Source organism: Neophocaena asiaeorientalis, unplaced genomic scaffold (genome assembly GCF_003031525.2).
Source record: "Neophocaena asiaeorientalis asiaeorientalis breed wild unplaced genomic scaffold, Neophocaena_asiaeorientalis_V1.1 scaffold90, whole genome shotgun sequence".
NCBI lineage: Eukaryota > Metazoa > Chordata > Mammalia > Artiodactyla > Phocoenidae > Neophocaena > Neophocaena asiaeorientalis.
The window spans coordinates 2,056,162-2,072,394 of record NW_020172445.1 but is presented as its reverse complement, the minus strand read 5'-3'; the positions used below and the strand labels follow the sequence as shown (position 1 = coordinate 2,072,394).

At 44.2% G+C, this 16,233-nt stretch overlaps 2 protein-coding genes across 8 annotated transcripts in view; one reads left to right on the top strand and one right to left on the bottom strand.

Annotated features, from left to right (window-relative positions):
• Window positions 1-1,379, bottom strand: part of TK2 (thymidine kinase 2) — a 30,396-nt gene extending 29,017 nt beyond the window's left edge. For 4 of the 7 annotated variants that reach the window (XR_003001472.1, XM_024732655.1, XM_024732660.1 and 1 more), the window contains exons 1-2: window positions 1,236-1,379; window positions 6-43 (exon numbers count right to left, since the gene is read on the bottom strand). Coding sequence is in view for 3 of the 7 variants with exons in the window: in XM_024732655.1 (XP_024588423.1) it covers window positions 6-43; window positions 1,236-1,350 (153 nt within the window). In the remaining 4 variants the exon portion in view is untranslated. Of the gene's footprint in view, window positions 1-5; window positions 44-1,235 lie in introns of those variants that run through there. The other 3 variants (XM_024732675.1, XM_024732686.1, XM_024732695.1) reach the window with 2 other exon arrangements.
• Window positions 1,380-3,291: 1,912 nt separating this feature from the next.
• LOC112392032 (CKLF-like MARVEL transmembrane domain-containing protein 1) overlaps window positions 3,292-16,233 on the top strand; it is a 25,406-nt gene continuing 12,464 nt past the window's right edge. The window contains exons 1-2 of the mRNA XM_024733575.1: window positions 3,292-3,369; window positions 13,291-13,386. Of these exons, the coding sequence (XP_024589343.1) occupies window positions 3,292-3,369; window positions 13,291-13,386 (174 nt within the window). The remainder of the gene's footprint in view (window positions 3,370-13,290; window positions 13,387-16,233) is intronic.

The following is a 16,233-nucleotide window of genomic DNA, read 5'->3' as shown; positions in this document are numbered from 1 at the left end:
CTGACCACTGATTTCTTCTCTTTTTCATTTTCTCTACCTTTATTTAGAAAAGAAAGGAAATGAATTTTTTAACTTAGTTTTAGATAGCTCACTCTTGGGCTTCCCTGGTGGCGCAGTAGTTGAGAATCTGCCTGCCAATGCAGGGAACACAGGTTCGGGCCCTGGTCTGGGAGGATCCCACATGCCGCGGAGCAACTAGGCCCGTGAGCCACAACTACTGAGCCCGCGCGTCTGGAGCTTGTGCTCCGCAACGAGAGGCTGCGACAGTGAGAGGCCCACGCACCGTGATGAACAGTGGCCCCCACTTGCCACAACCAGGGAAAGCCCTCGCACAGAAACGAAGACCCAACACAGCCAAAAATAAATAAATAAATTAATTAAAAAAATTTTTTTAAATAGCTTACTCTTCTTTGTCCTAATTTTCTAAACCACGACAAAAACAGTAATTTTTATGCTTGTTCCCTGGCCTAAAAATGTTTTCCAGTGACACCTGGGACCCTCCCTAGGTGGACGGAGGCAGGCCTACCACTGCTATCTACCTGTGTGACACTGAAACTGCCGCCGGGGTCCTGTTGGCACGTCAGGGCCCCAACTGTGCTCAGTTTTGGTCACTTAGTATATTCTGCTTTCCATTTTCCACACATTTTATATTTATGATCCTCACTGATGGGTGTGAGTGGCTGGTGGGTGGGCCACTGAAACCCAGGGGTGGGTTTCAGCACAGGACTCAGGCTTCTCCTGCAGGCCCGGGGCTGACATCGCGGCCCACCCACCCCACAGGGGTTCTCAGGTGCCACTGAACACCCCGAGGCCAAAGAACGCCAGAACTTGGCCACAACAGGGGCTCTCACTTCTGAAGGGGAGGGTCTCCACTCCCAGCGGGAGAAACAGCGCACCGAGCCTAACCCATCCACCGCTCGCCGGCATCTCCCCCAAGGCCCAAAGAATGGGCCCAGGAACCTTGGGGGAGGGGGGTTCTTTCCGCTCTTTAGAGGGCTCCCCAGCTCCGAACAAGAGTTGGGCCCGGAGCCCCAAGGCCCCACCCGCTCCATGCCGGCTGGCGTCTGGGACACCAGCCAGCGACCGCCCCGCCCCTCCCCCCAGGCCGACCGAGGAAATCCCGGCGCCTCGGAGAAGGGGTTTCGGGTTCAGGCAGGTTCCGCGAGCTGAGGGCGCGGAGTGGGGCTGAGGGCCGCCTCCGGGACGCCAGCAAAGGGAACTGAGAGACGCGTTACCCCGAGGCCAGGCCCAACGCTGCGCCCTTGTCAACCCCGGGCTGGAGGCGGGGCTCCCGGGCCTGTCGCGGCGCAGCGCCCAGGACGCCCAGCTCCGCAGCGTCCGCAGCAGCATTGCCCCGCGGGCGAATCCACCGGGCCTGACCTTCCTTCCGGCGCACGTCGGCGAAAGGGCGGCTCAGCGACTGGGCCCGCCTCCGCGCACCGCCTCCAGCCCCGCGCCCGCCCCGCCCTGCCGGCTCTTAAAGAGACCCCGTCTCATTTCACCCTCTCTCCGAGAAGGTGAGAGGTTCGCCCTTAGCAGCCTGGAAATCTTCCCGCCAACGAGACGCTGTTAGAATGAACCCATGATTTGGCAAGACTCGGGGCATGGGTGGCCAATAACACCAGCGACTGATTGGTTAATTAACTATTGGAGATTAGTTAATTGAGCATCTGTTGTATCCAGGCACCTGGCACGCAAGGTGTCATTTATTCTTCCCAACAACCGTATAGGTGGATATTGTCAATCCCATTCTCCGGGCTTAGCTGATCCTTGGAAACTTAGGTAACTCGTAAAAAGTGATCAGAAGCATTCATTAAGGGGTGGAGCTGGAATTCAAGCTCATCTATCTTGCTTCACAGCCAGCACTCTTTCCTCTGAACTTTGACATTTCCAGGGTCTGGACTGTAAATATATTAGATCCCTCAGGAAGTTATTTAAAAAAAAAACGAGAACAGGCCCCAAATGGAGTCGCTTATGCTAAGCCCCACTCACCAAACCAAGGCTTAATTATAGTTTTGGCTCTCCAGTCAATCAGGCTTCGTCTGATCAGCACTAGTTAGGTGACCTGCCTGATATACCCCTGCCATGCCCTAAAGAAAAGTAACCTTGCAATAACCAACTTCTTTGTTCTCGCTCCCTTCTGCCTATAAAAATCTTTCATTTTGTACAGCTCTTCAGAGCTCCTTTCTATGTTAGATTGGGTGTGATACTTAGCAGGATCCTGTGGGGCTCCTGGGCACAAAAGTCTTTCTATGTGCCCCATCTCTTTGATTACAGGAAATAGGCTTCATTCAGCCTCTATGACCTTCCCTAAATTCCATCTGGCATATTCAAGCAGCTGCTAATTAGGGAAGGGAGGGGATGCAAGACAAAGGAGAAACAAACAGTCAAGAGAAACAATAAAAGAAAAAGAGAGAGAGAGAAACAATAAAAAAAAAAAAGAGAGAGGGAGAGAGAAACAATAGTGCAGACTTGGGGCAAGGTCCTGGCTCCCCATCAAGCGATATACACGACAGTATCTTTGAGCTGTTTTGCAGATACTGAAACCCCCATCAGATGGGAGAAGTCAACGGTTAAGGACGGTATGCTGCCCACAAGCACGCAGACCCCAGACACCTTGGAACCAGAAGGTTGATGATGCTGACTCCCACTTACCACCAACCAATCAGAAGAATGTCCAGGAGCTGATCACGCCCTCTTTGAACAATTACTGTAAACCTTCTGACTAACCTCTCCAAGTTGGGACACACAGTTTTGAGGGCATTAGCGAGCTGTGGCCCCCTTTGCCTGGCAAAGCAATAAAACTTTTCTACTTCACCCAAAACTCTGTCTCCGAGATTAATTCGGTGGCAGGGTACAGAGGCCGGATTCAACTTCAGATGCCACCCGATTTGAATCCATTTTTGTTCAAATAAAATCTTAAAATTTTTAATATGCCTCAATTTATCTTTTAACAAAGGCACAACCAACGTTCCCACTGGACAACTAGGGGGTGGGGAGAAGCTGGCCTGCTTGGCTCCCCTCTAGGTCTGAGGAAACGCTGCGCGCGAACCCTGGCTTTCCGCATAGCGGGGGCCACCAGTAGGTGGCGGCGGACAGGGTCAGGGTGGCTGCCGCATGTACCCAAGTGAGGGCGGAGGTGACCTGCGCATGCGCGCCGCGAAGGCGGGACGCCTTAAAGAGCGGCTCGAGGCCACAGTGGCCGTTGCAGCTGTGGCGCGAGGCCTGGCAGAGCGGTCCGCTGAGGAGGGGAACTGACGGAGAAGTGCTGCTGCTGGGTCTTTAGGCGAGATGCTGACGGTGAAGCTGAAACCGAGGCACCGCCTCTTCTGCTTCAGCGTGAATGGCCACGTGAAGATGCTGCGGCTGGTGAGGGCGGGGCCTCGGGGTGAGGGACGGTGTCCCAGCGCGCTCCCCTGCAGGGAGGTAGGGCTGCAAAGCATGAAGCCGATGCCCTATCCTCTCTTTCAACCTTGTTGAACCTCTGACAAGGCCTTCCTAGAGGCAAGGCATTTCGCTCTGCACCCTGAGGGTAGGAGGAGAGAAATAGGGCGCTGTCCTCCCCCATCAGGGGCTGTACGGACTCACTCATAAAGCAAAATCCGCACACCTACATGAATGGCCCATACTTGGACCCACAAACCAGGTACCCAGGTTACCAGGGGAGGCAGCTGCAGTTGTACCACTCAGATGCCAACAAGATTAAAAACAAAAGCACCGAGGGGTTTCAGTGGATGCTGTGTTTACTTGCTAGAACTCAGTAGTTTTGATGTGAGTGAGCTCAAGGCTGATATAGTCCAGAGCAAGGACGGTGGAACTCCTGGTTCCTGGGGTGTCAGACATGCCAGGAGCATTGCAGCCAGTTCTCGCAGAGGTTGGGAGAGAATGAATCGTCATTTGGAGGAAGGCGACCTGGCTAGTTAGAGAAGTGGAAATTATCATAAGAGAATATGTTGAAGGAATTCAAGAAGAGAAAAGGGGAAGGAAAAAAGTAATTCTTAAAATTTAAAGAGGCGACATATAAGGAGAGGAGGTGGAAAGTTAGAGGTTACAGGGAAACATTCCTGCTTATTATGAAGAAGAATTTTTTTTTATTGGGAAAGTTGCCAAAATTAAGTGGCCACTTGGGAAGGCAGTACATTCCCAGACAGAAAAGGTAGCAGGCGCAGGTGAGCACTTCACATGTTGTGATGGCGATTTCAGCTTCAGGTGAGTGGGCAGAACAAACTGCATGCAAGGTCCTTCTCACACCAAAGTCTGTGATTCTGAGAAATAACTATGACGTAATGCGAGTCAGAATGCATGAAAGAAGTTTAGAAAACTACTCTGGAGTTCAGAAAACAGAGAGATTAGCTTGGGTTGGAAGTAAATAATCAGGAAAGAAGTGACCTGAGGGTCTGGGGTTTTATGCCAGGTACTGAAAGCTTTGGAACACTGGAGGAGAAATGGGATTTTGTGAGAAAGGTTCCATTTTTTTAAATATAATTATAAATCTTTATTATCATTTGTATATGCTTCAAAGTATTCTATAGTGTGAACGAAACACATTTATCATTCCTCTACTTCTGGTTTTACAGTCTCCAGAAAGGTTTCATTTTTGATATATTAATTCCCTCAACAAAACTCTGAATATTTAATGTATTCCCAGCCCTGAGTTAGGACTTGAGACAACAAAGACACCCAAGACAAAAGTCCCTGACTATGGAGTCCTTCAGTTTAGTCAGAGAGAGGCACACAAGCAGATAGCTGTGATGTGTGACAGGATGAAGTCAGAGCACAGAGTGAGGCATCTAACTAAGGAGGTGTCAGGAAACGTCCTAGGGGGACACTGGGTAGGGTTTAAGGGACAGCCACCTGAGCAAAGGCGTGGAGGCCAAAAAAAAAAAAAAAAACCCAGCATGATTTATGAGCAAACCATAAGAAGTTGAGTTTTGCCTTATTTTTTTCAGCCAACAGATATTTATTGAAAGCCTGCCATGTGCCAGGCACTGTTCCAGGCTCTTGGGAGATATCAGGGGACAAAGCAAAGATCCCTGTCCACATGGAGTTTACATATTGGGGTGGGAGGGCAGGGAAGACAAACAATAAACACAATAAATAAATAAATAAATGGTGTAATATTCTAGAAGGGGGTAAGTGCTGTGGAACAAAGAAAACTAAAGCCAGGTAAGAGAGTGTAAGGGAAGGTAGGGTTGGAGAGGAAGATTGCAGGAATAGAATGGTCAAGTTAGGCCTTGTTGAGGTGACTTCTGAGCAAAGCGTTGAGTGAGATGAGGGAGTTAAGCTATGAATATCTGAAGGAAGAGTGTTTTAGGCAAAGGAAAATCCAGTACAATGGCCCTATGGCAGGAATGTACCTGAAGGGTTCAAGAAAAAGCAAGGAAACCAGTATAGCGGGAGTGGACTGACATAGGGACACAGTGGGAGATGAAGAAGGTTTTGAGTAAAGTTGTATATGATCTGACTAACATTTTTAAAAACTACACCAGCTGATATGTTGACAATAGATGGGGAGGTGGGGGCTGGTGGGGACAGGAGGATTCCTGCAGAGGCAAGGGTAGAAAAAAAGGAGATAAGTTGGGGCTATTGCAATAATCTGGGCAAGAGATGATAGCGGCTCAGACCAGGCTGTTAGTGGAGTAGGCTATAAGAAATGATCACATTTCGGATATATTTTGAAAGTAACCTCAACAAGATTTGCTGATGAACCAGATATGGTGTGAGAGAGGGAGGAGTCCAACATCACTCCAAAGTTTTTGGCCTAAGTAGCTGGAAGAATGGAGTTGCCATCCACTGAAAGCCTGTGGGTGAAGTAAATGTAGGCAGAGGATCAGAAGTTCAATTTTGGATTTCACTTTAGAGATGTCTATTAGACATTCAAGTGGCAATACTGAACAGGCATTTGGAATATACAAGACTGGATTTTAGGAGAGAGATTGGCACTGCAGAAATAGAAGTACTTAAAGTCACAAGACTGATGAGATCATCAAGAGATGAGTGTATATAGAGTGGAGAAGAGGACCATGGATGGAGCCCCAGAACACTTCAACATTAAGAGATTGGGGAGGGACTTCCCTGGTGGCGCAGTGGTTAAGAATCCACCTGCCAATGCAGGGGACACGGGTTCGAGCCCTGGTCCGGGAAGATCCCACATGCCACGGAGCAACTAAGCCCGTGCGCCACAACTACTGAGCCTGCGCTCTAGAGCACGTGAGCCACAACTACTGAGCCCACATGCCACAACTACTGAAGCCCACGTGCCTAGAGCCCGTGCTCCACAACAAGAGAAGCCACCGCAATGAGAAGCCCGGACACCGAAACGAAGCGTAGCCCCCGCTCACTATAACTAGAGAAAGCCCGTGCGCAGCCAAAAATATAAATTAATTAATTAAAAAAAAAAGAGAGAGAGAGTCGAGAGAGGAGGAGGAATCAGCGAAGAAGAATGAGAAAGCACAATTAGGGAGGTAGGAGAAACTAAAAGTATGGTGTCCTAGAAGCCAAATGAAAACTTTCTCGATGGAATGATCAACTGTGTCAAATACTGATGATGGTTCAAGTAAGATGAGGACTGAGAATTGAGCATTGGAATTATCCTGTGGATAAATTGTGAACAACTCTTTGTTAGAGAAGTAGACAGGAGCTGAGTCATGGAAGACTTTGAATACCATGGTGAAGGTAGGCTCTATTCTAAAAACCATTGAAGGGTTTTAAATAGGTGAAGAATTGCACACATTTTTATTTTAGAAATTTTACTGTAATATCTTTGTCATGGTAATTCAAGGAAAAGATACTCAAGGGCAGTAGTTTTAGGGACAAAGTGGATTCCCAAAATGCTTAAGCATTAAGTCAGCAGGACCCGATGATGGGTCAGTTGTAAGGAGTAAGTTGGAGCAGTGATCTTAGGTTTCCAGGGGCAGGTGAAAAGATAGATGGTCATATCACCAATTAAGATAGTGAATACAGGAGGAAGGAGCAAGGTGACAGTTTTGCACACGGTGAATTAAAGATTCTAAATGGCTATTTATGTGTGAGATGTTGAGGATAGACCTGGGACAGAGACCCAGATCTGTTGAGTGGGCTGTGGACAGAATCTAAAGGAATGCCATCATTTTAAAGAGATGGGCAAAAGGAAACCCACCGAGAGAATAGTTTCAGAGGTATAAGAACTAGAAAAGGTGACATGGGAGCCAAGGAGTAGAAAAGTAGGAAAAAGCCAATGGCAAATAAGTCATGGGGGTCTAGTAGGATAAGGATTGAAAAATGTTTGTTAAATTTAGTAATTTTGCAATCATTGATGATCTTGGCAAAAGCAGTCTACATAGAGTGGTGAAGAAATGTTTGAGGTATTAGTGGAATATTTAAAAGCTAACTGAAAACAAAGGCCAGGAGTTAGGAAAGATATGAGCTGTTAGTATGGATTAGGGGAGAACCCAGTGTGACTGAAATCATGGGAACTGTTAAGAAAATGGATTGATCACCAGTGCCAAATTCCAAGGTTACAGAAGATGGGGACTGAAAAAGTGACCCTTGATTTCATAACCCATGAACTCAAGACCCTGGTTCAGTAAAGTAAATGAAGTGATTTGAGATGACATGTTGCTGATCGTAATTATATTAATTATAAAGAATGAGTTATTTAGTAACTAGTTACATTTACTGTGTAAGCAAACTGACCAATTTAGAAGTTTAAAGGTAAGCTACTTTTATACTAATAAAGTAATTGAAAGAATTATGAATAAGTAGCCTATATAGATCTAAGGTTAAAAAGAGAATGTGGATGCTGACAGACTGATCATAAAAGTCTAGGCAGGGAAGACTCTTGACAAAACCATTTTCCAAGAACACAGAGACTTTGGATAGAGCTGTATCTCCTAAGAACATCATGACATTGACAGACCCCCAGCTTATTTTTTCCTTTAAGTCACTTTTCATTTCTGTTTTCTATATCTTCCTTTGGAAATGAGGAAATTGGATTAGATTAATAATCTTCAAGGGTTTTTTTTCCACTTAAGTTTTTGTTAACTCTGATTGCATTATGTTTAGATAAGAGGAAGTGTGTTAAAAAGTGAAGCATCAGAATTGTTGGGTTTTTTTTTTTTCTTTTCTTCCTCACAGGATTCTTTAGAGAATTGTTTTTCTCTGACAATTTGTTTTCAACTTTCCTCCCCAGTATTTTTCATGGCAACATTCTAAGTTTAAATTTGACAGCAGATTCCAAATTGTTAAGAGTTAAGGAGTGATGAGTGGATGATAAGGAATTATATCAGCCAGTATACAGACTTTTTTGAGAAGCATTACAGGGAGAAGTAGAAAATGGGAATTTCTGTGGGGAGTAGGGTGAAAGGAAGGTATATGTGTTTTAAGAGAAGATAACCTTAGATATGTTTAGAGGATGATGAGGAAAGGAACTAGTGGAGGAGGAGAGATTGAAGGTACGAGAGGGAAAAGGAGATATTTAGTGGAAAAAGATCAAGGGAACAGATGTGGGAAGTGATGGTATTAGGTATACAAGCGGAGTAATAGACTTAAAACAGAGAGGGATACCTAGTTCTCTAAAACACAAAGAGACGTCAACATCCATACATTTTAGTCTTCCTCTTTTAGATGTGTGCGTATATATGGAAGAAACCCATTTATTTCGTTATTTTAGAAATGATCATTTTTACAGCTTAAACTTGTATTCAATAATCACTGAATAAATCATGTTTTTTTTTCCTATAGGCGCTAACTGTGACATCTATGACCCTTTTTATCATCGCACAAGCCCCAGAGCCATACATTGTTGTCACTGGATTTGAAGTCACTGTTGCTTTCTTTTTCATAGTTTTATATATACTCAGACTTGATCAATTAATTGACTGTATATTTTGGCCTTTGCTTGTAAGTGTTCAGTTTCACTGTTAAAGTTAACTACTTTTTCCTGCCATAGAAAGACATTTTAATAAACTCTGTTCTTTAGTTTTCTTAAGCCTTTAAGGAATCTCTGACAGGCTTAGGAAGGAGGAACTCTACCCACTGCTAATGTGCTCTGGGGAGATTCTCAGGGAACCAGGGCAGCCACGGAGCATAAATTCTCCTCTGAGCTCTATCTATCAGTAGATGTGGCTGACCTTTCAGACCTCTCTTTCTAAGGAGAATTCACGTAGGTGTAGATCTTCAAAAGAAATTTAAATTCAAGATCATGGTTAATGAAATTATACGGCATTCTTAATCTTTACCTCCTTTTTAAATGCATGTTGATATGACCTCAAAATTGGGGAATAGAAATGGAGACAGATACACAAGTACCTACATCTTACACATCCCTGATCACTAAATGGAAAATCAAAATAATTTAGAGGCTAAATAAAACACAACATTTTCTTACTTCAAAATGTCTGTAATCATTAATGCCACATAATTTTTAACTCATCTTGTAGAACCTTATTTAGTAGCATATGGACTTTACCTGCCATACTCACAGCATTAGGAATAACTGCCCAGTGGAATGCCCAGATGGTCTGGAAACTTTCAAAATAGGCAAGTTGAAGATACTAACTAAGGGATACTTGGCCCTTCAGCCTGGCCCATAAGCTGGTTCTAGGAAGGACTGAGTGACTTCACTGCTCCTCTTTCAAGTCTTATCCCCAGAATCCTATGTCCATAGGTCTCCTTTCTGAGACCCCTGCTGCCCTTCCACCCTTTGGCTGGACTGGTAAAAGCACTTGTCTCATCCTCTTGGATTCCAGAGTGCTGATATCCAAGCTGATAACCCGTATTAAGAAGAGAGGACTTTAGAGCTATTCTCAAACCATAAGCATCCCTTAAAGTGGTGCCTCCTGGAACCACTTTTGAAGACCAATGAGGAGCATTTCAGACAAGCTGAGAAAGTCCCCAGAGTGGAAAGCTGGGAAATAGATAGGATCTTCATGGTGCCTCTCCAAAATCCTCCTTGATCTACACTTTGGAGCTGGACCTGACTGAAGTATAAGGTCTGGGACAAGAGATTACAAAGCCTTCCTCAGTTGGCCCTCAGGGTATGTAATACCATTTAGTGGCAGAAAGGACTAAGCTAAATTGTCCTAAGGATTTCTTCAAGGAGATGATGAACATGGTCCACATCCTGTTAATCTTGTACCCAAAAAGTCACATAGTTGCTCTTCACACTCTGCTTTTCCAAAGTTAATGAAACTAACACATTTTAGCATTTATTTTTCCTCAAACTGTAGTAATTCTCTGGAGCTTCTTACACGTCCCAGTAATAAACTTGGAGTCCTAAAGTTAACAACACACTGAGAAGGAGCGTGGCCTATGTATAGCATGTCTCCAAATCTCTGAGGCTCACACTTGGCTGATGCTGTACTCTTAGAAATGGTGCGATATTGGTCAACTAAGTTATTACTCCATCATGAAACCCAGATTCCTGTCTGCTCTTGATCTCATGAAATCATTTATTCAACATCTGCTAATCCCAGATTCTATACTAGCTTCTTGGATAAAACAAGACACAAATCTTGCACCTGAGAAACTTTCAATGTAGCCAGAAGGTAAGATAGGTGAGCAATCCGGTATAACAGGTGCTGTGAGAGGTGTATACCCGGATGGTGTGGAAGGGAAGGGGACCAAGTCGTAACAGGCTTGCCTGAGGAAAACTACGCCTGCGTTGAGGGCTGGAGGATGAAAAGTAGTTAGCCAACTGATATGGGGCTGAGAGAGCTTTCCCAGTACAGGGAGCAGTGTGTGTGAGGGTCTAGGGGGAGAAAGAGCTGGACCCTCGAGGACCTGCAGGAGTTCTGAGTGGCTGTGAAGAAAAGAGGGGCAAGAGTGGAGGTTTGAAAGGCAGTAGGAGGTCAGAGCATGCAAGGCTTTGAATGCCCTGAGTTTTAATCCAAAGGCTGCTGGAAGCTTTGGGAGGTTTTTAAGTATGAGAGTGACATGATTAGCTCATATCTGAGGAGATCGCTGGTGGCAGTGTTGATAATGGCTTGAAGAGGAGCAAAACTAGAGGTAGGTCTCAGAGACCGCTTAAAAGTCTCTTATCCTAATCCAGACATGGAAATGAGAAAGGCCTAAATTAAGGTTAAAACGGTAGCTGGTGAGAAAAAGTGTTGATGAAAACTGATAGGACTGGGTAACAGGAAAATCAAGGATAGCTGCCATTTAAAGAACTGTCTTAAGAGGGTAATGAGACAGGAAGTATAGGAGGAAGGACAGCTTTAAGGAAGGGCCAAGGAGAGTGGTATGTAATGAGTTCAGTTTGAGAAATAGAAGGTTTTGGTTGCTTATGGGGTATTCAGATGGAAACGTTCAGGTCTGAAGCTTAGGGGAGAGAAGTCAGAGCTGCAGCTTTGGGAGTCATCACCTCGCGATGGTAAATGAGCTCTAGGAGAATGGCTCGGAGGGAGAGTACAGGAAGATAAGGCAAGACTGGGAAATACCAACATCTGGAGTGAAAAGGAGGAGTAGCCTGAGAAGGACAGGAGAGGGCCCAAGGGAGACCCATGTCCCAAAAGCCAAGAGAAGAGAGCATTTCAAGAAGAAAGAAATGGTGAATAATGTCACAGGTAAAGGAAGAAAGCCCAGAAAAAAAAAAAAATCTATATTTACTGACTGTATTAATAGAGGCCCCCAGTGGCCTTTCCCAGAGTGGTTTGCCTTGAATGGACAGGTGACAGCAAAGCAGTGGGACTGTTAGACTGAGCAGGGAAGGACACAGCTGTAACTAGAGGGGCCACCACTGAGTTGAGGAAACCTGGCCAGGGACAAAGGAGGGTAATAAACAGTGAGGTCCCAGCAGAGTGGTTGACGGGAATGGGGCCAGAGCACAGCTGGAGAAGTTGTCTGTGGCTCTTTCACTATAACAAAAGTGAAGGACACAAAGATGGCTGAAGATTCCAATTAATCTGTAGGTGGGGAAAAGGTAACCTGCAAATACTTCTATCTGATGGCCACTGTCTTCACTGATTAGGAAAGAGCTTGGTCGTCTGCACACAGATGTGTGATATGTGTCATTGTCCCAAAGTTGCAGTAACTAACAGAGTTTGTAGAGCAGGCTTCCTCTGACTGTTCCCCTCAAGTGCTCCAGTGACAGAAAACACACAAAGTGAGCCAACCCAGGGCTTTGTGGTGATATGGAAGTACAGGCTCAAAATTTCTGTGAAATCTCCATTTTTATAATTAAATTTATATTCTACTCCATGGCATACTGATGTTTGGTTTTAAAAAAAAAGCAATGCTTTAAACCACCATTAAGGATCACTGATGTTCTGGGGCAGGTGCATCCTTTTTGTCCCCCGCTGTGATTCTCTGCACTCCCTAGAACACCATTTTTATCTGAAGCCATTCATATACACTTAGCCAAATTACTAACAGGAGGCAGGGCTGCCTGTCTGAAGCAGAGGAGTGGTCTATTGCCTTGAAGCAGAGCAAAATACCCAGCACAGAGCAGCGTTAACCTAGAACTCACTATCTCCTGCAAATGAGGACTTTTTTTCTGCCTAAATGTATCTAACCTTACCCTGTCCCTGTTGAACCTCTTCCTATTTCCTTTGTAGTAACCGCTTTTCTAAGTTACCAGAGTTTTGAAGTTTGATATTTCTGTGTTAACAATTCCTTCTTGCTACCGTTATCTGCAAATATACATAAACCTTTCCAGAATAAAGACAATTTAACTTTCCCACAGTTTACATCCATTCAAAATGTAAGCTGCACCTCTTAAAGCCACAGTTCAGAATGAAAATGCTTCATTTCAGGAAATTATTAAATGAATGAGCTACATCAGCAAAAACTAATTGCATAATTGGCCAGCTGTTGCATACAGATATGTAGGAGCTTTTTCCCGAAAATTACCACTTTCTCCAGCTCTAAGATTTATTAATTGCATCTGGAGTAACATTATAAAGTTGTTTATCTTATGGTGTAGAACACTCCACACTTTCTCTTATATTATTAAAATTCAGCATCCTGACTTCCCAGTGTACCATTCTACTTTAAACGTTCCGCATAATACGTCATCCACTCCTAACCAGATGAGTTCTCCCTCCAACTACATTTAAATAAAAAAGACATAAGCCTGTTAAGGAGTTAAATGATTGGTGTGTCATAAGATAAGAGACCCATTAGGCATCATTATAGGCCAAATACAATATATGTGATATTTTACTGCAGCAGTTTGACTTCCTAAAACTAAATAAAACTATTTAAACTAAATAAATTTGTTTAATAAAATGGAACTTTCGAAATCTTTACGGAGCTGATTCATTTTGTTGGTGATCTTCGTGTAAAGCTGACCTTTCTATTCTGTGTTTTCAGGATATTATCAACTCAGTGGTTACAGCAGTATTCATGATAGTTATATCTGTGTTGGCACTGATCCCAGAAACCACAACATATATAGTCCTTGGAGGGGTAAGTGGAGGTCTTTCTGGTTTCTTCCTTCAGGTTCGATTAGAATTCAAATGTACTTGAAGAATAAATACAAGAACAGAAAGCTAGACTGTATTCATCCTTGAGGCTTCTATGCCAGTACACAGTACCTAATGGCTTAATACTTTTGTGTGTGAACACATGCCCTGGTTAATGTCAAGGAAGATGATTTCACGCTAAAATTGAAGTTAACCAAATAAAGAGATTCCTCCATATTTCTCATAGATAGGTAGGGCTAGACCAGACTGAGAAAAGCTACTAGAATCAGTTACAGTACTAAACTCTCAGAAACCTGATGTCAAGAATAAAACAAACCATGGATGAATTTCAGAGCTCTCCCTTTTCAAGAAAAGGATACATCCCACTTGCTAATGTGAGACAGACTGTTCTGAGCTCAGTTATTTCTTGTCCAGATCCTGCTTCAGATGGAATTTAATAGAAGATGTGTCATCGTAAGGGGATGGTGGTAGGAAGCCCTGTAACTAAAGGATTATTTTGAACACTGCTTGAAGAGAAGCATATCAGTTTAATTTGGAAGGCAAGCCCAAACAAACGAAGAGTCAAGTAATTTAGTTACAGTTCCATCTGATATTCTTTTTAGATTTCTTACAGGGGGTTCAAAATCATTTGGCTTTTCTAGGTTCTGATCTAGAGAAGTGAATTATTAAGTTCTTCTTAAATAAATCTCCCTCCTACTTCCTTGTCTTTTCATAGTATGGGCCACTTAGGAGAACTGGCCACATATGTCAGAATCCATGGCTTTTCAACTCCTTCATTAGGCCCAAAGCAACTTCATGAGGGATGGGAATTACTCTAGAAATGACACAGTGCTGTAATAGCAATCTCTCCTAGTTGTCTTTAATGATAATTATGGAGAAAGAGGGATGAGGCATAGGGTTTACTTTCACTCACTTATTTACTCATTCACTCATTGATTCATTCCTTAAGTGCACTTCGGTAGGTGCTGACAAAGTATAGAGCCACAAGCCACAGGTGGCTATTGGGCACTGGAAATGTGGCTGGTCTGAACTGAGATGAGCTGTAAGTGTAAAATACACACTGGATTTCAAAGACTTGCTACCCCCAAAAGAGTGTAGAATTTATAATTTTATTATATTGATGACATGTTAAAATTACATTCTTTTGGATGTATCAGGCTAAATAAAATATATTATTAAAATTAATTTCACTTGTTTTTTTCTTTACTTTTTAATGTGGCAATTAGAAAATTTTAAGTTAATTATGTGGCTTACATTGGTGACTCACATTATATTTCGTTTAGACAGCTCTGGACTAGAATGTGAGCCCTATCCTCAAGTTGCTTAGAGCCTAATACAGGAGACAAAAGTGCAAGCAGCTGTGTCTGAGCTGTTAACAGAGTACTGTGGGGCACAGAGAAGAGGAAGCAGCTACCTCTCTCCAGCAGTGGAATTGTGGTTTGCCAGAACTAAAGGGGAGGAAACGGGGATGGTTCCAGGTGGAGGAACCAGCAACATGCTGTGTACCAGAGTCATGAATGCACCGGTAGGAGGTACGTAGCGTGGTCAGAACCTAGGAAGCTGCGACTGAGATTCAGGATGGAAAAGGAACAGTGTCTGAAGCCAGAAAGCCAGATTTCTTGGCAGTTGGATGGAGCTGGTGAAATAACACTGACATCCCCTTTCTCCAGCCCCGGCACCAGTTCTCAAATAGCCATCAGAGTACCTAAAGACCATGTTCTAGTTTATTCCCTTTACTTCAGTTTTGTCTTCCTGAGGCCTATTTAGAATCCCACCCCTTAGGTGGATGTAGCCCGGCCTTTGAGAGTTCACTTTGGGTCATCTTATCACTCCATTTCTCCAAATCTCTTATCACAGCTACTATCACCATGGTTAAAGCTTGAGCTGGTGTTAACCTGACCTTTTCTCCAGTACAGTTTGCAATAGGAAAGTCAAACAGTTGATCACTGGGTATAGAAATGTTGATTAGTAACTAAGTATCATCGGCAGGGCTTTAAACAGTATATCCAGGAGCATGTCAAGAGATCCAGACAAGTATTTCAGAGTTTCAGAGTCCACACCACCTCAGTATTGTTTCTGCTCACTTAAATTACCTTTCCCTTTCTCTAGGAAGGTACTGGGAAAACTTGGGAATGAGAATTAAATGATCTCTGAAGTCTCTTCCCATTTTAGTATTAGGTGACAGCGTAGGGAGCAATCCTGGTGCCCTCGCAGGAGAGGAAGCCGGTGGGCAGACCACTTAAAACCTGTGTGACCATGGCCACAGCAGTGACACTGTGTCTTTGTTTCAGGTGTTTGGACTCGTGGCCTCAGTGCTCTCTATTGCCGACGGGGCCCTTATTTACCGGAAGCTGCTGTTTAATCCAAGTGGTCCTTATCAGAAAAGTGCTGTTCATGACAAACTATAAGTTTTGTAAATTTATATTCCTTTTTAGTTGATGCTAATTATTAAACATATCTCTTTATTCTAACACATATTTTCTGCAGTTCTCATTTTAATCTCTATATGGGAGCTGGAAGAAGAGATTTAGGAGCTGTGGGCCCAGCGCTGTAACTTTCAAGGGAGCGCTCGAGCGTCTCAATCTTATGGGATCTGGTTTTCCTGTTCCTGGGCCCGGGAGGCAGAAGAGAAAGCGCCGGGAGCGCCCGAAATGGTCTTCAGAGCCTGCTCCCCGGCTGGCTGGCAGCACGGAGGTGGTGGCGTTGAGGGGACCTTGAGTTCCCAGGCTAGGCAGCGGTGTCGCATCCCAGTGGCTACGAGGGCGGCTGAAGGGCTTGGTTTGTCTGCCGGCAGCCAGAGCTGAGTGCGCGCGAGGGAGAGGCGGCAGGG